Here is a 24,836-nt window from a genome sequence, read left to right as displayed (position 1 = left end):
GCAATGTAACGGAAACTAGTGTCATTTTTGAAGAGATCGTAATTTTTTCTATAAGAAACAGTAGTTTTTTTCCTAGGTTACATTGCCATGTAATTCACTACAAAAATACCTATATTATATATATAATAACAAATTTACCATAATATATATAAATGTGTATATATATTTTTTTATAGTTTTGAGTATGTGTTAGAGCCGGCAGGTTGGTAAAATTATAGAACAGTGCAATCAACTGTTTGTAGAAAATTAGGTTATTACAGTGCATTGTGTTCTATATTGAAAGTTTTCTGGTGAAATTCCATAGTTTTCAAGTTATGGTGGTTTGGCTACCATAATTGAAAGCTATGGCTTTGTGCTTGTGCTGTATTCTAGTTTTAGTTGTATGATATTTAATTTACTTCTTTTACTCTTTTAGTATTTCCCCGGGTTCATCATAAAAACCAGTCATCAAAATAGAGTTACAGTCATTCAAAGTGATGATGGTGACGATCAAACGTGGTAAAAAATACTTGCCCTTTATTTACCAGGATCATAGGATTCCTGAGGCACAGAAATTTGATTTTCCTTCCCATTTTCTATGGAGTTCTTATTACAAATACTTCCTTACTAATTTAGCTACTTATTTACCGTCTTTTGCTCTGCCGTTACTTGGCAATTTATTGTTCCTATGTTCTGGCAAGTGGATTAAGTTTTGCTACACAAGTTAGCTCCGCAGGCTAGTATTTCACTATTAATTATCAGTTATACAAACTTATTTAAAGGGGCGAGTTGCTTCGCGCTCCGTCTGTTTGAACATGGATTTAGCTTCCATTTCCCCATATTGAACTAAATATATCAAACACTTATTTCTTCCCTAACCTTTTATCATGAACTTGGTAAATAAAGTAAGAGCAATAATTATGTTGTATATTCAGAGACTCGTGCATAGAAAATTGGAATTTTCATTCCATTTTCTAGTTCATAAGATGTGGCCGCTGTACTACAAAAGCTATCTGTTTTTCTTCTAAACTTCTACTCAAGAACACCACCTAACCAAAATTTCCCCACCTAACCTAACCTAACCTACAAGCTGTGCCCTTACCTACTTACCTAGTGGTCTTGTGATCTCCCTTACACTGCCGTATTCTTCACTCACCCTGTGTTTGATTCGTCACCCATTTCACTCCTAGCTGATGGCATTTATTATACATACACCCTGTATATTCCAATATTGAAATCAAGTAACGAACAGGTTTAGAATATTGAACGTTGGGCCCTTTACAGCATTCTGTTCAAACAAGTAACTTGCACGAGAGGCATCACCTGTCAGTCTTTTTCTGAACTAGTGCATGGAAAGAGGATCCTGTGGTATGTGCTAAGATGACAAAAGGAGTAAAATTAGAATTTATTTATTAAAATCTTTTACTTCATTAGGAGAGGTTTCCGTGGTAATATATGGGATTCAAAATACAGTAGTATATTTTCAAAGGTCTATTCAATTAATCAAGTTCCTATGTCCTAACTAATAATGAAACAGGCAGGTCATGGCAATGGCCATTTATTGTAGATTTTTAGGATGTTTTTATCTTTTTTTTTTTTTTTTTTTTTTTCTTTCAACTAAGACCCTCTTACAAATGTTTTCATCTTTTTTTTCTTCTAAAACCTTCCTACAAAACTGATTTTGAGAAAGTGAAAATCTATTTTTGGGTGAGATAGCCATGTCGTCCTGATGAAAGGTTCCTTTAGGAAGCTTTCTAAGGGATATTTGCTACAGTGATACTTCCAGAGAATTAACCGTAAGTCTCCAGAATTCTAACTCCTGGCGCGAGTCTCCTTAATATATCTTTAAGGATATCGCATAATATCAGGGGACGTATTTTTTGATACAACACATAGCAATCTTTACCGCAAATAGATTTAACTCTTTGAGGGGGAAGAGTGGCGAACGAAACGGGAGCCATTATCATGGTACCCGGTGGACCCCCTTCTTGTACTACTACGGCCCATCATTTCTTGTTGCATTAAAGAAGGAATAGCCGCAGATAGAGTAGTTTCGGGTGGGGTCATTTTAAGAAAGAAGGGTGGGTCCACGAGGACGACGGTTATCTCACCCAAAAATAGATTTTTCTCTTTGCTCAAAATCCGTTTTTTGGACTCGGCCATGTCGTCCTGATGGAAGCTTACCAGAGAATTAACTTGAAAGTACTATCTCTGTGGGTTTGTATACGTGCCTTTACTTTGAATGAGTTCCTTATATGGTCTCCTAGACCTTTATATATGATATTACCGTTATTTGACATATCCGCTAAGTTTGGAACTAACTTAGGGCTTCCTGTCCCTGCAGGGAAATTGTCGACTTCGACTACTGTATAAGGATTCAAAGTTTGCATTTCCGTAGGAACACGAGGGAAACTTCTTTCGAGATTACCTGTTTGTTCTTTGGAAATCATTACTAACAAGGTATCTATTAAGGAAAATAGAAAGGCTCTGGAATCTTTTATTTTGTTTCTGAGGATAAAAGAAGACGCAGATACATTTTTTGCTTTTTATTTTCATGACCAAAACAAAATGATAAAAATGTATCCTGAGAAGGAATCTAGCCTGTATATATGAATATCCTGGTTATATATATATTTTTAACCTGTAAGGGGAGAATATACATATATTAATTCATTTGTTAAAATGCCACTCAATAATGTGAAGTTAATTTGTTTAGTTTCACTTAGATGTTGGATGTGCTTCAACACTGTGTACAAATGTTTACACGGCACTGGTGTTATTGGTTAGATTCTGCACCTATATAGAACAGTCCATAAATCACCATAGTGATTTTTACTAGAAGGTATTACACTCGAGGGTGCTAACACCTATTCACCCGATACACTGTTGAGTCCCAAAACAGTCCACTGTTCATCGCAGCACTAAACGACAGGTTTTATGACACTACCTGCCGCCACCACAAAGTGTGTTATCTCGTGCACTTACATCACATAATGTTTATAGAAGACTCTGGATGATTTCCACCCCGTATATGAGTGGAGCCTATCAAGGTCCATATGTTGAAAGAAATTCAACAAAGAAGCAACTTTTCTTGGATCGTGACCTGCGGGTGTACTGTCAGGATCCGCTCTGCGAATAAAGTAGGTGAGTTTCGTCCTCAGTTGTTTTAGGGATAAATTTGGTCCTGATGTTACGCCTCGGAAGAGCTGTCCCTACTTGAAGTCTGAAGTTCTTTGAAGATAGACCTTAAGACACTCTACTGGACATAGAGAGACATCTTCCTTCAGAGGGCAGATTCTCCAAGGACCCCACCTTTTGGTGGGATGCTCGTTTTTGGCGAGAAAGGTAGGATCAGGGAAAAGGTTTAGTTCTCCCGTTTCCGTGAACTGACTATGGCCTTCATTCCTGGATAAGGCCTCTATTTCACTAACTCTAGCCCCTGAGGCTATAGCAAACAGAAATATCACTTTCTGTGTTAGATCCTGTAGGGTGCAATCCTCATTGTTCATATTCGAAGCGTAGTGCAAGACTTTGTCCAATGACCACGATATGGGCTTTGGAGGGGTTGCTGGTTTGAGTCTAGCGCATGCTTTCATTATCTTATTGAAGATTTCACTTGAAAGGTCCACCTGAAAGGCGTAAAGAAGAGGTCTAGTCAAAGCCGACTTACACGCAGTTATTGTGGTGGAAGCCAGGCCTTGTTCATGTAGGAGGATGAAGAAGGAGAGACAGAAATCTGTTGATATTTCTGTTGGTTTCCTTGCTTTCACGAAGGAAACCCATTTCTTCCAAGACGATTCATATTGTCTCCTATAAAGTCGATCTTGTCTTTTGAGATCCCATACCTTTTCTTGGCTGCTAGGGCGAGAAAATCATGAGATGTAGATTGTTGATTCTCGAGGATGAAGCGTAGACAGTTGACTTCTGAACCAGTTGGGATAATACTGGATTTGGCAGAGGAGACCGCTTCAGTTTCAATTCTAGAACTAGAGGGAACCAATTGCTTCTGGGCCATTTGGGGGCTACTACTGCTGCTGTTCCTCTGAAGGATCTTAGCTTTTTGAGGACCTTCAGCAGGAGATTGGTTGGTGGGAACAGATAGATTTGATTCCATCCGTTTCAGTCGAGAGACATGGCGTCTGTCGCTTCTGCTTGAGAGTCCTCGTAAGGGAGGCTACATATCGAGGTATAACAATATCCACCAAGTTTCTGCAGGTGGCAGGTCGTACGAGAGTACTCTAGTCCATTCCACTTAGGCGTGAGCACAGACCCAAGTGTTGCTGTGTTGCGCATCCATTAACCAAGCACTAGCGAGGTGGGTGGATGGGCTCTTCTGCCTGACAGAGGTCTGCGTGCGATCTAGGTTGCACGTTATTTTAATGGCAGAGGTGGATACTTCACGGGGCCAAACTTTGGTCGGTCTCCGTACTCAAAGAGTCAACAGAGTTCCATTCACACTCCCTTATCCTCCTCTGACCCTACATCTGATGATGTTAGATTCCGTAGCGAAGGGATCAGCAAGGGACCGCGCCATTCGGAATATAGCGGAAGAGTCGTGTGCAGCATGGCGCACTTTACCACCTAGCATTTTGGGCAGGCGAGCTTCTCTGATATGTGTAGTGCTTTCTTGGGTGAATCTTCCCATCAAGACTTGCACGTGCAAAAATGATTGTCTAGAGTAAAGGAGAGTTGTCCCTCACGAGCGCGCAGCAGCTAAACAGGTGAGCACAGATGGACTACACCTTACCTGTGTAAGCTGAGGAGCATGTGCACATAAGTGTTCCTAATCAGCTCTCACGTTGTCAATGCGCTCCTCGTAGTCGGTCTACTTTACAAGAGGAACAGTAGGTTCCTTTGCGAAAGAAGGTAGCTTTCCCTTCACAGGCCGATCGCTCGGTCAGACATGTGGACGACGTCCACTTCCTTAGAGAAGGTGAGCACATGGAAGGACTCGAGGCGACATACTCTCGTGCTCTTTCTTTCCTTGGCACTCCACCTAAGCCAAGAAAACAGGCTTCTGGGGTTTAATCGAGAACATTCTCGTTCTCGAGAGACGCCCCATTGTTCCTGGACCTTGACCAGGAGGTGAAGCAGGTACTGTAGTCTCAAGATTGACCGATCATCCTCCAACAATTCCACCTTTTAGATCTTAGGACCTCGACCCACCGAAGTCCTCGGTGCCTGGAGGTTATTCAGCAACCCGTCAGAAAGAAAAGCTTTCGAGATTGAGAACAAAAGAATGGCAGGATACCTCCGGGAAAACATCTGTAGTAGATGAGGGAAAGTGGACCATCCTTTGTGGTTGGTGTCATAGACAGGGTATCGCTCCCTTTAGTGCTATTATACCAACAATGGCAGAGCTCTTGTTCTTCAGAAAAGAAAACTTTTCTCGGTATCAGCACTGAAAGGCTATCACCCTGCCTTAAGCCTCATTTTAAACTGAATAGAACAGTCTCTTCTTCTTTTATGAAATTCTGAGTGCACCTGCCCTCAGTTGGGAATCAGACCACCTCCTGGAAATGTAGTGAAATACTGTGCTAACTGAAAGGAGCACTGTCTTTGTCAAGCATCAGTTCGTGATGACCCAGAAGACGGTCTTTCTGGTAGCACTGTCCTCTGCAGAGAGAGTCAACGAGCTACATGGTCTGTTCCGTGACATCGCCTGCTGTAGGGGAATGGGGGGAAGAGACACTCAGAATCATCATGGAATCATAGCCAAGACTCAAAACCGGTCTGGAGCGGATCCTAGAATCAAGCCCATCTGTTCTGTAACAGATGACCCAGACCAACTGTTACTCTGCCCTATTAGGGCAAGGAGTAAATGCTTAAAAAGAACCTCCAGACCCCACCATCAGATCAGTAGGCTTTTGGTGAGTACAGGGAGAACCAGAGAAAGATTACAAAAAACTCTCTATCTTTGGGATTAGACAGGAAATGGAGAAAGCCATGCATCCAGGCTCCTCTTCTTCTAGTCGTCGTCCCTGGGCTCATGAAGCCAGAAATGTCAGCACATTCCTCGTGTTCAAAAGAATTTCTCTGTGACGCAGGTGTTACAAGCTGGCATGTGGAGATGGAAACGGTGGCCACCACCCACTACCTACAAGACGTAACCCACTGGAACCTGGATACATTTACCTTTGGTCCTGTGGTGGCTATACAAAACATGGTCAGTAACACCTCAGCTCCCTTGTTAGACATGTAGCAGTTAGTTGAGAGTAGATGTTACCCACGAGTAAGAGACTGGCCACTTCCTTTTCATCCTTCCCTTTCTTGGGGTTCAGCATTCAAGGAACTCTGGAAGCTGACCTCCTCTGACAGCAGGTGGGTACCATGCCCTTTGTGCATCCTATGTACAGTATGTTGATATATTTGTTATGTCGCCATTCTCCAAGAGAGGTTCAGTTGGGTAATGTTTAGGTAAAGTGGGGAGCTTAGCTCCAAATTTATGCATACCTGGGCAAGTCACATCGCTAAATTCTACGCTAGTGCCAATTGCCCAAATTGTCATCATACAAAGATCACAAGGTATCAGGGTGCCCTCTAAACAACTAGTGCGTAGCACAGTGTCACCCTGGGACAGTCTCCAGCCAGTTGGGTTTAGGACTTTCATCCACCATTGGGTGAGTCTCTTATGTAAAGAGAGTAAGGTTTGCTTATAGTGCCGGAACAAATGATAAATTTGGAATGAGTTGTATTTTTCCTAATTATACAAAACCTGAAGCTTTTTGCACATACTGGTCCTGCCATCACCTTCCCCCAGAAGTCTGCTGTAATTGCAAAGTGACAGTTGTTTACTAGTGCTGGTGTGAGCAGGGTTATGGCTTACCCCTATTAGTCCCCTCTGCTAACTAGCAAAGGGTAGTAACACCTCGCAAAAGCTTTAACAGCTGGTTTTCAGGTAGCGCCAAAATAATACTCCTATGTAAAGAACTAAGGGTTTATATAGTTAGGAAAAATACAAATTATTTCTAATTTGTCATAATGTATTTTATTAAAATTGTTTTTGTTCATTATCATAAGATTGTTTGAAGTTTGATCTGCTTGAAGTGAGAAATGTTTGACCTCAGAGGTTCTACTTTAATTCTATAAACCTTTTGTAGTTTTTGTTTATGAATTTTGTTAATATGTATTCTTTCAGTATGAACACTCCTGTTAAAGAGCCAGCTTTACGGGCACCTATTCTGGGATGCACTGTTATTGTGGAACACATCGCACCAGCAGGAACAGTTAGAAAATCTGTTTCTTATAAACATGCGAAGCTTATCTTAGGGCGCAATGAGTTTCGGTACGTATCTAATGTAAATGTGAATTTGTGTTTTGTTCCTAACTTCCTACATGAATATAAACCTTTAGTATTTGAGGGCATGTGACTTTAGCAAACCTGGAACACCGGTTAGAATCTAACGAGGTAGTTATAATTATAACTACCGGGAGGCGGCAGGGAATTCCCTCCCACTTCTCAGTCAGTAAGGTAAACACATTAGACTTTGACTGCAAGCAGTTCGAACGAATTCTTGCAGCCCCTCAAATTTTAACTGTTCAGATTTTTTTCTTTCTTTTTCTAGAGCAAGTGAATAAGTGTGCGGAAATGCAGTTGCGTTTGGTAAACCTGGATGAAATGAATTAAAATGGTATGCAGTTGTTTCTGAGTAAAACAAATGTTTGTCTTGTTTGTGCCATCATTCTTGCGACTTTCAGGAGGGTAGGGGTCCATGTCTGCTCACAGTCATCCCCTTACTGTGTATGGCTGTATGGTCACGATGACAACCTGAATATATGGAACAGCTGACCACCCAAGATCACTTACAAGCACATACACTTTCCCTCACGTACTTGAGATTGGCGACAAGATCTTAAGTCACGTGCGCTGCCTGATACTGTGCTCACTAACATGCATCACAGAGACTGATTTTAGTGTCAAAGGCTATTGTTTCTGAAATTGAAACCTATTGCAGATGAAGTCCTCTCTTCAAGATCTTCTTGGTACATTCAGAATATGCTCAGAGCTACTATTGAACTGTATACATTATTGTGATGTATTGATAGATAATTTATTTACAGTCTATATCCTTCATATATATTCTATACACATGTCATTTGTTATTTTATATACTGTAGATAACATTGATTTATATGAATATAATAATTTGGTCATATTTTGTAAAGCAAGCAATGGAATTTAATTAAAGCACTTGCTTGATCTTTGTTTATGAGATGAATGTTCAATAGTAGCTTACTACAGTGGAACCTCTACATACGATTGCCTTTACATACAATTGCTCTAACATCTGACGTAAAATTCGATCGAATTCTCGTCTCGACACCCGATGTCATGCTCCAACATCTGACGTAGACCATACGCGTAGAATTTTCTCGAAGCGTTGGTCGTAGTTTCTTGTTTATGCCGGTAGATGGCAGCACGTTGAAGGGACGCCAGTAAGCGTCACGTCGGTCAGTTCTCTGTTCTCGTGCGCATCTTGTGGTTGTCCTCTGTTCGGTCTGCTATCAACAGTGCTTATTATCTTTCTTTTTTCACGTTTCATTTTTTATTTTACGTTTAAACGGGTCCTAATAAGCTTAGTTTCAGTACAGGTATTAGTAGTGGTGAGAAAAGGAAGAAGGCAATGCTTTCATTAGAATTGAAGCAAGAAATTGTAGAAAAACATGAGCGCGGTGTGCGTGTTAGTGATCTGGCTAAACAATATGGCTGGAATATGTCTACGATCTCGACGATCATCAAGCAGTCAAACCATCGAAGGGGATCACCATCATTTCAAAACGTCGCAGCTTTACCCTGGAAGAGATGGAATGTCGTTTGTTAATATTGATAAGGGACAAAGAGATTGTTGGCGATACGATCGCTGAAATGATCATTCGCGAGAAGGCCAGCGCTATCCATTGTGACTTGAAGGCGGCGTGCTCTGGGGGTAACGCGCTGGAGAGTTCAAGCGCTCTAGTGATCGTGATGAAGAGAAAGAAAGTGAAGCAAAGAAAACAAACCACGCTATTTATTAAGGGTTATAGTTTCGGCGGAGCTGAAATGACGTACGAACCCTTGAGCCGTTCCTCAGACAGGCACTTGACCCTTAAGACTGTTTTTCTGCTAGCCTTAGCATCGGCGAAGAGAGTCGGGGAGTTATACGGCCTCCCTTGTAATGTCACTCACGCAGCGGGTTGGAAGGAAATCTTGAGTTTTGTGCCTGAGTTTGTGGCCAAGACGCAGAACCCAACGATCCACGATCCCAGGTTTGAAGCCTTCACTATTCCTTCCTTACCAAATGCGGCGAGTGGTGGTTCAGGTGAGAGGCTTCTCTGTCCCGTCAGGTGTCTCCGGCGCTATCTTAAGCGAACTCGGCATCTCAGGCCTGAATGTCAACGACTCTTCGTTAACACCGCCAGAGCCAAGAGGGAGGTGTCGAGGAACACGATATCCTTCTGGATCCGTGAAACCATCTGCAAGGCGTATGAGACTTCTTCAAGAGTCCAAGCACCAGCGAGGGTTAAAGCTCATGAGATCAGGGGCATTGCCCCCCACACTCGCTTTCAAGAGAAATCTTGCAGTGGGCCAAGTGCTAAAGGCTGGCATTAGGAAATGCCAGACCACCTTTACGGCCTTTAATTGAGGGGATTTACGCACAAGTCCTTGGACACCTTTGTTCTTGGCCCTGTGGTAGCGGCTCAAGATACTGTCTGACCTCTCCAGTTCCTCCGGGACAGGGAAGGCTCTTATCTTGATTTTATGGTATGTTTGGCAGTGTAAAAGCAGTTCGCATGTGATCCACCTTTCTCTCTGTCTCCTCCCTTGGAGTTCCATACATCAAGACAAGTCTTCCCAGGTAAGATTGTTAGAGTTTGCTTACAAATATTCTCCCCCGTCTTCTGCTAGGCAGGGAAGACGGTGCATGTATAAACCCTTTGCCATTTGGTTTTGGAGGTTCATCCAGTCACTGTGACCCCAGGATCGAGTGTCTCTTACATTCACGCGCTCTGGTCGCGTGATGCTCTGACACATCGCGCGGCGGCTCGCAGTCTCTCAGACCCCACCATCATCATGTCGGGTCAAGAGACAGGGGTGGGTGGATTTAGTCCTCTGCTCTCATTCGAGACCAGGTCTATATCCGGGCAGTTAGCTGTCCACAAGCTGCAAAGGCAGACCTTCCACCAACCAGTGAGTCTTCCTATATTAAATGATTACGAGGTTTGTATATCGCATCGGAACAAATGACAAATTTGTCTTAAATTGTATTTTTCCTAGCTATACAAACCCGTAATCATTTAATATAAATGCCCGCCTCTACCTCCCCTCTCATGTTCCACATTGAGCCTAAAGTGTTGAATGAGGAAAGTGGGCTGAGGGTGGGGGGTTGACGGAGCTAAGCTCCGCCCCATACCGCCAGCCAACCAATCAGCACAACTGCCTGGTTTTCTTTCTCTTTGGTTGTTTCAGCTGAGCTGAAGCAAATTCCTATATTAAATGATTACGGGTTTTTATAGCTAGGAAAAATACAATTTAGGACAAATTGTCATATTTGGAAATAATTTGTGTTTTACCTAGTATACAAACCTGAAGCTGTTTATACAAATCGGCCCGCCACCCTGTCCCCCGAGAAGTCCTGCCATAAAGCAAAGTGGTTACTCAGCCGAGAGATGTGAGTGAGCGGGGTAGCCAGTCTACCCCACCCCCACTCTCTAACTAGCGGATGGAGTAGTTATCCCTCACTAGAAATTATCATGGCTCGTCTTTCAGTTATGCCAAAAGTAATACCCCTATAAATAGCTTCAGTTTTGTATTCTAGGAAAAACACAAATTACTGCTGAATTTGTTATATTTAAGCCCCGAATACACTGTGCATTATGTATCTCTCTTGTGATGCAGTAGTGCTGTTAAAAAAATTACTAGCAGCCAAACTGTACTGCAACACTGCTCACTTGTTTTCACTCGCCCAGTTGCAGTTCAGCTTTTATTGAGAGAGGATGCATGCCAATATATAGCCATTTGCACTGGATCTGAGAGGACGTCCTCCCACTTTGAACGATGATGTAACACTGAGCAGACATGTGAAATTGGGCCGGCCCATCTATACGTTGGTGGTGCAACTTCGTGTTGAAAAAGTCATTTTTCAACACATCCATTCAACAGTGCATGTATCATGAATCATAGTGTGTAAGGGGCCTTACAGTTAAAAATTCAGTGTATTATTATTATATTCAAAATTCTGATTCCATTGAGGTGGCTTTCACTAGCCCTCCAGGGTTACCACTATCCCTCCATTTAATCAATGTGAGATTAGGCATGTGATATTGGAAAGATTAGTTGAAGTGAAGTATATCTTCATGAAGAAATATTAGTGCATACCCAATTAGCCTGTATACACCTTCCAACCTTTCCCACAATCTATAGACACCAGCAGTTAGCTAACTGGAAATCCAGGGTAACTGGTTCATCTATATTTTGTTGTCAAGCTTCACTTGATTGCACAGACACGTGAACATTGTTTACGTATTGAAATAATTTTTATTATGATTTTTCTTTAAGTGAACCTCGTAACACAGACTTTAATTATTCTCCTCCCTGCCCCACATTCCTAGTGTCAAAGGATTGTGTGATGCTAAGAATGAGCTGTGTTGTCAGTCGAGTCCATGCTGTTTACATGTCAGAGAAGTAGCATTATTTGGGAAACATTTTATGGCATTGTGAGTGATGGGTTTTATATTGAAAAAACCGCCAGAGATTACCCCGCATAGAAATCGGGAGTAGGGTAAACTACACAAAATTCTGGTCGGATGGGAGGAGATCCCAGATACTGCTAAGAAAGTAGTTCGAGGTGAGTACTGTTAGGAAAAATACAAATTACTTAAAATTTGTGATTTTAAAGTCATTTATAGAAAATTTTGTGTTCATTATTGAAGTCTTTTTACATATCCAGTTTTTATAAAGCTTTATTTGAATTAATTCTCTTTGTTCATGCCAACAGGGATATCATTCTCAGATTAGAGGGCCCAAAAGAGACACTGAAGTTTGCCATAAAAGAGGTGCAGCTGCATAAACGTTTCATGAAGGAAGGCAAGGCAACAATATTTCTTAAAGATGTTAAGATTAATTTGATGCTATCCAATGCACCACCAAACCAGTTATTGGTATTTATGAGAACCTTGGCCAGTAAACAAGCGATACCTGAGGGGAAAGCCATTACTGCAAGGCAGCGACTGCTCTCTACAGCTCCAAATACATTTGATGAAATTAGCCCTCTAACCTTCAAGGTATGGTAGTGTTATTTAAGGTCTTCTGTTGTGTTTGATACAGTAGTACTGTATTTAGAAAATCAAAATTGAAGATAAATCTCTCATTTTTTTTTAAACTAGTAATTTTTTCTTAAAAACTTTACTCTTTACAGGGCCTATTATTCTTATGAATCTTCCCTGATGTTCATATTGCTTCTTCTCCAGCAGAGTTTAGAAAATACAAATTACTTTAAAAGAAAAAATTTATATGTGAACAAAACGAAAGGTAAAAGAGGTTAGTGTCCCTAATTTCCCTTTGACCAAAGATGCCATATCATTCCCAGTTAAAGATTTGGTCGCAGAAGCTCAAGGGATTACTGCATATAAAAAATGATAAAATGCTTAAAAGTGAAGGTACTAACATTTTAAGTGTAGCTACTTCCCTTAACCTTTGTAGAAAGTTTTCTATAGAAAAAGTTTTAGCAACAGCTCAATGGCATACCAAGTTCATTTTCTCCAAGCAATATCGTAGAGAACCATGGCTTGCTAATAAAGACCGCTTGGCTCTTGGCTCATAGTGGTGGCAGGGGTCGTAGAGTTTAGTTAATTTATTACTTTCCTATCTATGGATATATGGGTTTGTATTTAGTATTCAGTTTAGAATCAGTCAGAAATATAAGATAGATTAAAAGTAACTTTAGTGGCAATCTACATTCCAATATTGTAAATTTCTTTAGTAGACAATCTGAAGTCTAGTATTTTATTAGAGGCAAATAATTTACTACAGCACTTGCAATAAAATTTATCCCACTCTTTCCCTCAATTGTATTCCACCTCCATCAGAGTGTGGGAGTCAGGAATATAAACATCATGGGAGATTCGTAAAAGTAAACAGAATTTTGATGATAAAATTCCTTATTTCTCTACTGTACTCGCCAGATTTCCATATACATGCCCACCCTCCTCTCCACTGACTCATGGTATCAAAAGGAGGGATAATTTCAACTTCAGAACTGGAGATGAGTATCTGACATGACACCCCTGACTTTCTTAACACTTACTGCTAAAAAGTTTCATTCCTTTGGGAAAGTTTTAGAATTTTTATTTTTAAGTGTTGCAAAATCTTAAAGGCATTAACAGTTTATTTCATCCAACTCTTTAATTTTAGATAGTTTTAGATTGGCTTTCAATTTTAGTAGTAGAGGGATAGAAGCATAAGATTTTCTGGATTCAAAATCATGAAGAAGCAGATGGATTAGCAAAGTAAGCTGGAGGCAAATTATTTCCAAGGAGATATTTACTCCAAGATCACTTGGTGGTATCTAGTAATAATATTGAAATTCTTTGAATCACAACATGAGGAAGATCACATGTTGCTCTCTGTCGACTCCATAGGTCAAACTCAATAAAAGGCAGATGCCAACCATTCTGTGAGGGTTGTGCGATCCATCTAACTCGGGCATGTCAAATTAGAATCCTTTTGAGGGCTGATTATGCACTTAGTGGTGGTTTCGAGGGCCATCAGAAATTTGAAAATTACTCATTGACAAGACAAGATTACAACTTATTTCTAGTCATCTTGGTTTACTAAAAATACATTGCTTGGGTTCATCTTAATATTTTAGTTACATTTTCCTCAGTTGTAGCAGCTATAGTAAATAAAACTTAAGACTCATCCTGTGGGCCATGAGTTTAACACCCCTGCTCTAACTGTTGAATATTTGTTGATTGGTGATCTCGGGAATAGATTCCTCTCTGAAGTTTCTGGTGGGGAATTCAAGTCTATGCTCACTATGATTCTTAGAGATTTTTTTTTTTATGATGCCTGTGACTTTTTCAAGTTTATTTAGGAATCTGGCCGTCTTACATTTTTTTAAGAATATTTAATATATATTTGTCTTTTATTCATTTATTATTTTATTTACAAGGTTTTTATTTCTTATAGTATGGTACTGCATTCCCTATCAGTGACCATTAAACTTAACATGCCAAATGATTAACAGTTATTCATTCTTCTTACTCATTGGTGGTGCATCAGCAGTGACTGTTTTGTTCTGGATCAGACATCAGATACTGAGAAACTTAAGACTCAGCAGCCTTTCTTACAGACCATGTGTGTTAACCAGCAACCCCTCCCTCATCCTCCTGTAGCAAGGGGAGAATAGTGTCTTTTTTTAAATTTATCAACTTTATTACCCTAATTGGATACTTGCAACTCGGCCTCCTTAACCTAGGGAACAATCTTTTGCTCCTGACATAGTATGAAGTGCATTATCCTATAAGCTAATTACTGACCTGGGTGGCTATTTTGGATGTTATTGGAATCAATCCCTTGTTTTGATTAGAATCAGGGAGAACTGAGGAAAAACACCTTCCATACAGATCTTAGGGATTGCCTCCACCAAGGTGTATGTCCTTTTTAAAAAGAGGTGTTTGTATTTGTGTGGGAAAAAAATTTCTGATAGAAGGTCGACTAAAATATCCAATTATTGCTATTATTATTACTTTTTAAGCTACAAACCTAGCTGGAAAAGCAGGATGCAATAAGCCCAGGGGCTCCAACAGGGAAAATAGCCCAGTGAGGAAAGGAAACAAGGAAAAATAAAATATTCTAAGAACAGTAACAACATTAAAGTAAATATTTCCTATATAAACTGTAAAAACAACTAACAAAACAAGAAGAGAAATTATATTTTTGATGAGGAGAATGTGAACTGAAAACTAAGGCAGAATAAAAGCAAAGAGATTAGCTAATGGTTTTATGAAAGAAAATGCAATGAAATAGAAGCTAGAAAAAAATATTAGTTAAGTAATTTGTATTTTTCTATGAAAACACTCCTCTTAATTCTGAGACTGGTCAAAAGTGTGTTGACTTAATTTGGCAAATGGTTGATTCCCCTCACTAACTTTTGTTACCTAATTACAATACCTTCTGTAGGACAAAACTTCAACTCTAAAAGGACTAAGGTTTGTATAGCCTGGAAAAATACAAATTACTGTACAATGAACTTTTTTTATTTTGTATTTGTAATTTAGAAATAACAAATATTTTACTACTATTATAATTAACTTTGCAGGAGTATGAAAGTCTGAGACAGTCCGGGAAGAGGCCTTTAAAAGAAAAGGATCAGAATACTACAAATGCATCTCCGTTGTCAAGTAAACGTCGTAAAAGCGATAAGGTGAGAATTTTTATAAAGTAACAATGGGCATTGTACTCAATGCAAGGGACTTTCCAATTCCTTTAGGGACTTTACCTTACCCCTGGGGATTCCCCATACTCCTAGGGACTTTCCCACACCCTTAAGGACTTTATGTTACCCCTTGGTACTTCCCCATACCCCTAGGGACATTGTCACCCTTTTGGACTTCATTATGTCTCCAAAGTGAACTTATGGGGATTTCTTCTTATGCTGCCTTTTTAACTTAATTTTAACTTGATACTTTATTGTTGAGTTTAGTCTAAGAAGTGTTGATACCAAATTACTGTTAGCTGTGAGTTGTCTGAGAAGTATTCCAGTGTAGGTAGCAATACAGATCTTATTACCTCTGCCAACGAAGTTGGGTGGAGGTAATGTTTCTGCTGTTGTTTGTCTGTTTGTGTATGAACAACTTCCTGGCTACAATTTTACTCAGAGTTGTGAAACTTTCAGGTATTAATTGTTGAGACATGGAAGCGATTCAATTTTGAAATTTCCTAGGCCAAAGGTCAAGGTCGAGAAATAAGCTGCCGTGGCGGAGGTCTGCTCTCTACTGAGTGCCCCTCTAGTTACTTGTTAGAAAATCAGACCTAGATGCATCTGATAAATTGACTGGTTATTATATTGAATTATATTTTTTCTTTTACCATTAACTTGTCTACTCTAACAGGGGGTGTGCACTGAGGAGAACAACACAGGTCATTGCTACATTTATCATTTTAAATTCTGAATTGCAACATTATTTGCTTCTTCAACAGTGTGTTAAACCCATTTTCTGGGTCGATCTGTGGCGCCGGGTGAAAAGAGTCCTTCTTATATACCTTTTCTGATAAAACCTTCCAATTATACCAGAGAAAGATAAAAGCATGGAATGCTGAGGTTACAACCCTCGCGCGAGCACCTTTAGGGTGTCGTGTATAAAGCAAAGGCGCGTGAAATCCACTATTCACAGGTTGTCTTCCATTTAGTTAATTCCTTCGTCAAAGGGATGGGCCGATACAAAGGCCCTTGCCAACCACCAGCGCCACACCACCCACGCCACGACGCGAGCGCCATCTGAACATCATCCTTCTTTTTGGAATTCAAAGTGTTGAATGTTTTCGTTGTGCTCTCGGTCTTTTTTATCTATCGTGGATTTATTTTGTCATGTCCGAAGCTCCATCTTCACACATTCCAATGTTAAGTACCATAGTTTGTTTTGACAGTATTTTATTGTACCGGGCTTGTGTTTTATATCCAGTATAGTCTGTTTTATTATTCCCGTCTGGCCGTTCATGGCGGCCATTGTTTGTTCACTTGTTTGGGAATTCATCTTTATCTGCCCGTTTAGTACTCTGTCACTTAGGTTCTTGGTCAAGTCCCTGGCCTTATGCCTTTAGAACCGTTATTATTTTTATTTTTATTTTATGCTCATGGTACTTTTTGCAAGTAAGTCCAGCCTACGATCGAGATAGCGATTTAGCTTTGTTTTTGTTTAGTAACCGCCCGAGGCGTTCGTCACTCGACTCGGTTAAAGGAACAGTGCTATTTATTTTAAGTTTTAACGGATGCTATTCTTCGATCGTAGTATTATATGGATGTACATTTTTATTTTATACGTTTATAATAGTGTTTTGTGATTTTTAGTCCTGTTTTTGTGTCCAAGAGAGCGAGAGATTGGGGTCCCCGTTTTCTGTTCGCAGTCACGAGTTTCCCCTTTATCTCGTTTTCTTTCTTTGCTCTGGTGGTTGAGCGGATTTCCCGTTTTCCGTTTTGTGCGTTCAACGGGTTCTCCCTCCCTCACCTCTCCCCCTCGGGGTGGATGATAACTTACGAGTTATTTATTTTTTCGTGACTTTTCAATTGTTAGCGTTATTTTGGTCCGTGTTCGTCCTCTCCCCGTTACGGCTCGGGAGTAGTTTATGAACTTTTTCCACTCCGCCTTGAGTTCTACTCCGGCTTGAGGGATTCTCAATGACTTTCGTTCTATTGTTATATTTATATATTGTTTACTACATGGGACAGGCTTCATATTGTTTAGATACGACCCTCCGGTGGCCCTTACTGCGGTCTCAGGCCACGGCCATATCCACAATAGCCATTGTTATTACAATTGTGTTTTTATTCACAATAATTATTCAGGACCTTTCTTCTCCCTCCGGCCTCACCGGAGTTTGTAAATACGCTTTGCTATGATCTAAGCCTTAGCCCTTAGCTGCGGCTTGGCTTTTATATCTTCACAATTGAATTATTAGCCACAATTGAATTATTCAGAGTATCTCATTATCCTCCGGCGTCACCGGAGGTCGCCCATACACTTCACACTTATATTTGCCTTGCCTTTGGCTAAGACGGCATTATTCAGGACATCTCATTACGCTCCGGCTTCACCGGAGGTCGCCCATACACTTAACACTTATATTTGCCTTGCCTTTAGCTAAGGCTGGTGTTTATATTTATTTTAAGGGCATGTCACTGCTTCCCCGACCCTCGCAGGTCGGCAGATTGCTTTAAGTTATTTATCCTTATGTCATTATCAGACATTAGGTAAATTACAAATATACAAACATTTGGATATTATAGTGCCAACAATGGTTTTGGCCGAATAGCGATTTAAACGTTTGCGATTTAGTCTGTTAGTTTGTACTCGCCCCAGGAAGGCTCGATTTAGACTATATCCTTATTTATTGGTTAAGTTGTCGTTATTCTTCGTTTTTGGTTATTACAATGACTAAAAATTAAAAAGAAAAAGGAAAAATAAAAATAAAATAAAAACAATCAGTTTTATTTTACTTTCCTTATATTATTGTGTGATGTTAGCTTTTATTATGTAACCTTGAGAGTGAGAACATAGGGTGCTCGTTTATTAGCTCGAGTAAGGGAGGTGATTTTCCCGTTCTCCGTTTTTATACGTTCACGAGTTATTCAGGCCTCCTCTTATTATCAGAGTTGATGATAGTACGTTTAATGTTATACACGTTTTATTGATGTGGTTACTGTTAATATAGCTAACACACTTAGTAGGAACGTTGGTGTATGAGTCATTAATTGGGTTCGATTTATACCGACACCCTTAGCTCCGCCTTGAGTTATGTTTAGCTCCGCCTTGAGTTATGTTTAGCTCCGCCTTGAGTTATACGCCGCTATAATGGATACTCATTGGGTGAGAACTAGTCAGATATTTGGAGTGCAACGGTGAAATCCGGCACTCAGACTCCGGCTGAGACCTTTTTGCACACGAACCTTTGTCATGTTTGATCTCAATTACACCTTTCCGGCCCCTTTTTTCATCGAATCTCCGGCTACGCTGGAGATAACTCAAACATTCATTGAGGTTAATGTTATCGTACCGGTGACGGTCACGATCTCACGGGGACTAGCCTTTGCTACCGGATCTCCCATACAAACAGAGATCAAGCAGACGTCCAGAACCGGAGTTAACAATGTGATACCGATGAGGATTTCACAGTTTCATTATTACGGTTTCTTTTTCATCGAATCTCCGGCTTAACCGGATATCGTACAGGCGATCAGCATTGAGGTTAATATTAGATTGCCTCTGGTTCACGTTGTCACTATGACGGACCTTTGTTTGTACCGGGGATGGTTACCGGAGATCCGGTACAGTCGGAGATCACTCAGACCACGGGTGGCCAATCTTTTGTTTTACCTGTAAAAAAAAAAAAAAAAAAAAAAAAAAAAAAAAAAAAAAAAAAAAAAAAAAAAAAATTATTATTTATGAACGTAACTATGCCTATATTTATGCATGTATTTAATTCTAACTGTATAAATATGGTTAAATATCCATACAACATCGTGTTCAAATAGAATTAAATTAATTATGCCTATATTTATGCATGTATTTAATTCTAACTATGTATAAATATGGATAAATATCCATACAACATCGTGTTCAAATAGAATTAAATTAATTATGCCTATATTTATGCATGTATTTAATTCTAACTATGTATAAATATGGATAAATATCCATACAACATCGTGTTCAAATAGAATTAAATTAATTATGCCTATATTTATGCATGTATTTAATTCTAACTATGTATAAATATGGATAAATATCCATACAACATCGTGTTCAAATAGAATTAAATTAATTATGCCTATATATATGCATATTCAATCCTAACTGTCTAAATATGGCTAAATATCCATACAACATAGTGTTCAAATAGAAATACATTAATTATGCCTATATTTATGCATAGTCAATTCTAACTATGTCTAGATATGGATAAATATCCATACAACATAGTGTTCATATAGAAATAAATTTCCACCCAGTGGCGAATGCGCCAACAGTGTCACATTTCATGAATACAAGTGTCGCACTATACCCCAGAAGATAATACATTAAATAACTTGTCTTTAAAATGGCTTTTTAAGAGTATACAGCTGATCCCAGCCTGTGAATAGGATCGCTAACCAAAGTTCAAGGAACATCCAGACTCATGTCCCCTTTGTGTTACAGAAGGTTCGCCTGCATGGTTCCCATCAGGATGATGATGATTCTCTCTGGCCTGCAAAGAGAGGCTCTCCACCCTTGGGTATCGAAGTTGGGAAGGAATGCTCCATCTAGAGGTCCCTATCTCCTCGGAGTGTCCTCTCTAAGGTTGGACAACGACCCCATGGACGGGCAGGTATGTGGGGATGAGTTTTGAGCCTTCAGCTTTGCAATTACCTACGTCACCGACCTAGGACCATTAAAGGATCCTAATGTTCATGTTACCCTGCATAGACTGTGACGGCTAAAAGCAACACATTCTAAGGAAATCCAAGGGGCTATGATGAGCTCTAAGGTAGGGTGGTGAGTCAGTGCCGTTCAGGAACTCGGATATAGGTGGTACCATAAATCTGGAGGGCATAGACGTCCTCCCTCTGGGGGACCTAGATTTTACTCCCAGGTACTAGAATTCCCATTCAACGGATTCGTTCGATTGAAAGAGATTGCCTTGGTTAGCTTAGACAAGGTACCGAAGGTAACGGTATTATTTCCTAAAGGGCAGGCCCGATCTGTCTGGACCAGGATGTTGTCAGTCTGGGGGGTACGATAATTCCAGGCTCTGCCCTTCCAGTTCGACCTACACGTTTGTTGGTCTGATCGGGTCAGTTGTGGGAAGTACGTTCTGTCTGAGACCTCTATCAGACAGGAATTGATAGTCGGTTTCCCACTCGTCATCACAGCCTTCCTCTGGTTCGACGATTTTGTATCTGACCCCCCATCATCAGGTGGTCTACCTCACTGATTCCCCAGGTACACAGTCCAACTCCGTTGGGATGTTTTGCCTGCATGCAGCCCTAGATCCGAACCCTCAGGCTCCTTTCATGGACACCAGAGAGGAAGCTACAGGAGTAGAAGACAGTCCCGACATCAAGGCGGACCTAGGAAAAAGGGGGCTCGGAGAAGGGAAGGACCTAGATTCACTCCCTCACAACGCGGTGGTCTTGGTAGAGGGAAGACTTTACCACTTTCGTGACCATTGGACTCGGTCTGTGGGATCATAGCATAGTCTCTAACGGTTTGAGATGAAAATGGCCTCAAGGTCCTCCTCCTCCGCCAGTGACCTTCTCCCAGAAATACACTCCCGTCCTGAAAGAGTACACCACAGGGTTACTCAAGAAAAAGCAATCAAACGACTATCTCTTAGGTATGGACCTTACTTCCCCGTGGGACCGTCACCACCTCTGTCGATCTTACCGACCGCTATTAGCTTGCGCCTATAGCTCGAAACTTCTCTTCTTATCTGGGTTTCCACCTAAGCAGGAAAGCCTTTGTGTTCAAGACATACCCTTCGGCCTCAACATTGATCCCAGGATATTCACGAAACTGGGAGAGGCAGTGTTAGAACAACTCGGGAACCAAGAGATACTGATCATTGCTTATCTGGCCGGTTGGCTCATTTGGGCCCGGCCGGCCATAGAAGGTAACAGAGCTACGAAGGAATTTCTTCGATCGCTCGACAACCTGTGATTTCGGGTCAATCTCCATAAGTCTCGCCTGCGACCATCAGGCCACTTAGAATGGTTAGCCATTCAGTGGGACCTTTCGAAGCACACGTTGTCTCTCCCTTCCAAAAGTAAGAGGAATAGGTTCCAAGATCAAGAATCTCTCAAGCACAAACAGGTGTCCAAAGAGCCTAGAAAGTATCCTCGGCCTTTCCCAATTCACTTTAGTAACAGATCTCCTAATAAAAGCCAAACTCAAGACATCAATCGATTTTGGAGAAAGAGAGCTACAGTACCTATAAGAAGACAAGGTCTCGAAGATCCCCTCTGTCGGGAAAATGAGACTACGCCCATGGTCCGAACCGAAGAACCTCTCCAAAGCGGTTCCTCTACAATTCCCACCTCCACAAGTGACATTCCATTCAGCTGTGTCTCTAAGTGGATGGGGGGATTTCTCCGAACATCAGATGTTTCAGGTTCTTGGTCACTAGCCATGAAACAGTCCCATATCAATGTTCTCGAAGCCATGGCAGTGTTCTTGACCCTGAAGAGAGAGACTCCTCCGAGGTCGACCCACATCAGAGTAGTGTCAGACAGCACAGCCGAGGTACACTACGGAAACAGGGGAGGATCCAAGTCACCCAACCTGAATCAGATCCTGGTCACTTTCTTCGCCTGGGCAACAGAAAAGAACTGGTTCCTGTCAGCACCTCACCTAGCGGGAGGCCAGGATGTGAGAACGGGCTCACTATCCAGGACGAGTTCCCTGGAGTCAGAATTTCACTCCGGTGGATACTCAGGTTCGTTCCAGGCATCCAGGTAGATCTATTCACATCTCAGATCAATCACAAACTTCCTTGTTATGTGACCCCAATCCTGGACCCTCGGGCTCATGCCATGGACGCATTACCCCGGGATTGGAATCATTAGAGGAAGATTTCCCTATCTCTCCCAGTGAATCTTCTAAAAACTTTAACACCGACTGCGCTCCTTCCGGGGCGCAGTGGTTTTAGTACCACCTCACTGCCCAAGAACAGTTGGTTTCCTCTCCTCCTCGAGTGGAAACTCCGTCCCATCCGGATTCCGTTCCTCAAACTGACCCGAGTATTCCAAACTCACTGTGTCAGATTCCTCAAGGATGTCCAAAACCCTAACTTTGTGGACTACAGGAAGTTGGCAGCTCGTAGAGACTCGAACATTGAACCGGAAAACGATTTCTTACTCGAATCAGTCAAAAGGGACTTGACAATTCGCCAATATGATTCGGCCGTTAACCCCCAAAATAGGTGGTCCCCTTGGAAAGTTATTCCTCTTCTCCAAGATACTTTTCTATGTCCGGTCACCACTCTCAGGGCCTTTTTAGCCACGACTGCTACCCGATCGTCTGGCCCCTTGTTTATCAGGGAACAAGGAGGTACCATTCCCATACGTGGTATTAGGCTATAGATCCTATACTTCGTTTGACAAGCCAATCCGGGATCATTTCCCCCAGAAGATGGACTTTGATGACCTTATAAAGTTCACGGGTTGGGAATCTCCTATGGTCTTCAAACGCCACTATCTAATGAACTTACAGGCTCTTAAATACCCAACAGTTGCAGCTGGGAGCCGTATCTCTCCCCAGTGATCTTTTGTTCTTCCTTTCATCCATCTCTTTTCTTCTCCCTCCTACCCGCCACTCGTACCACGACGCCGCTTCCTTGGTGGTTCGTTAGCCCTAAGTTTATTACATATTAGGTTATGTTTGTAACTATTATTGATTACCGTTGTTACAGGGTTGGGATATTCTTAGCCATGTCAGTTTTGTAACATGTTTCCTCTGATACTCGGAGGCTTCCCTGTTATCATGTTTGTTTACCTTAATTATTTATGATTTTCTTTACATGGTGTTGTTTCTCTCCCCTCTTTAAATTAGTTATTGTTGGGCTTGGAAGGCATTCTCTGGTACATTTTCACCCGGCGCCACAGATCGACCCAGAAAAGGGATTTTGACGAAGGAAAAATCTATTTCTGGGGAGAGACCTGTGGCGCCCGGTGAAACCCTTCCCCTTTATTTTACACAATCCCACCCTTTCCTTTCCAAGCCATCATGGCCAATACAGAAGGATGTTGTTCAGATGGCGCTCGCGTCGTGGCGTGGGTGGTGTGGCGCTGGTGGTTGGCAAGGGCCTTTGTATCGGCCCATCCCTTTGACGAAGGAATTAACTAAATGGAAGACAACCTGTGAATAGTGGATTTCACGCGCCTTTGCTTTATACACGACACCCTAAAGGTGCTCGCGCGAGGGTTGTAACCTCAGCATTCCATGCTTTTATCTTTCTCTGGTATAATTGGAAGGTTTTATCAGAAAAGGTATATAAGAAGGACTCTTTTCACCGGGCGCCACAGGTCTCTCCCCAGAAATAGATTTTTCCTTCGTCAAAATCCCTTTACACTGATTGCACCATTTAACCTTAATTAGCATGCACACCTGCTTTTCATGGATACCAAGCCCTTGCTTTTTAATTTTTCTTTCTAGCTATTTTTTTTCTAAGTTAGCAATACTGCTGGCTGAACCAGCTTGTTAACCCCTTTAAAATAATTATTGTGAGTAAGCACTCGTGCTGTTAACATCACGATTGCTCTTTTAAATTTCCAATACTTTTTCCCAGAGATTGAGCTTTTATTCTTTAGTATGTGTTAGCTTGTTTAACAACAAATTGTCATAGTTAATGTTCTTGCTATTATCTTCGGTGTGGATTTTCATTAATTTTGGTGACTTTTGCGCAACACAGCTTTGGATTTTGTCTTCATCGTGGAGTAGGAGAATCCTGCCATCCCTCCTTTGAGTACAGTCAGGAGCTGTCCTCCATGTGGTATCAGGATGAGTTGCATGAAAATAGCAAGCAAAAGCTGTCTTTTACTTTCATGCCATGAAATTGGACTCTATCAAACATTCAGAGGGACTGGCATAAACACAGATTCAAGAAAAGTAGAGTGAGAGGTGATGGCCATGTTTATATCTATAGGCACTCTTTGATTCACAGGAAATTACAGCATCTGTGGATTGTCACAAAACATGTTACTGTTCCAAGACGGCCAGGCAGAATGGGGCTAAATATGTGGCAAAGAAAAGGAAAAAAAGTTTCCAAACAGTGAAGAATCCAGACAATCAGAATAAGATGATCACAGCTTCCATCACTTCAGATCAATAAACATTGCCTGATTTGTGGAGGTCTGGGCCCCTAAAGATACAATACATCCTGAGAGATGGGTTCGTGTGATCAAGTGAGAGACCTCTCTCTCTCTCTCTCTCTCTCTCTCTCTCTCTCTCTCTCTCTCTCTCTCTCTCTCTCTCGAGTGAGTTGATGATGAATCTGAAGGTGCCGTAGGAAGAAAGGTGTGACGACAGTCACAGGCCATTAAGTAAAACCATTTAAACTATGATCTTGAGAATTTCACACTGAGTAACACATTTTAACAGACCAGTGCCACGTTACTGACAGTCAT

At 41.1% G+C, this 24,836-nt stretch overlaps 1 protein-coding gene across 2 annotated transcripts in view; it reads left to right on the top strand.

The window, feature by feature from the left end:
- Pif1 (Pif1 DNA helicase) overlaps positions 1-24,836 on the top strand; it is a 94,564-nt gene that overhangs the window by 32,178 nt on the left and 37,550 nt on the right. For both annotated transcript variants that reach the window (XM_068360956.1, XM_068360955.1), the window contains exons 2-4: positions 7,118-7,264; positions 11,955-12,240; positions 15,279-15,383. In XM_068360956.1, coding sequence (XP_068217057.1) covers positions 7,119-7,264; positions 11,955-12,240; positions 15,279-15,383 — 537 coding nt within the window. In that variant the 5' untranslated portion in view covers position 7,118. The remainder of the gene's footprint in view (positions 1-7,117; positions 7,265-11,954; positions 12,241-15,278; positions 15,384-24,836) is intronic.

This window comes from Palaemon carinicauda, chromosome 37, assembly GCF_036898095.1.
Source record: "Palaemon carinicauda isolate YSFRI2023 chromosome 37, ASM3689809v2, whole genome shotgun sequence".
NCBI lineage: Eukaryota > Metazoa > Arthropoda > Malacostraca > Decapoda > Palaemonidae > Palaemon > Palaemon carinicauda.
Note: the sequence above shows the minus strand (reverse complement) of the source record. Positions and strands in the feature narration are given on the sequence as shown.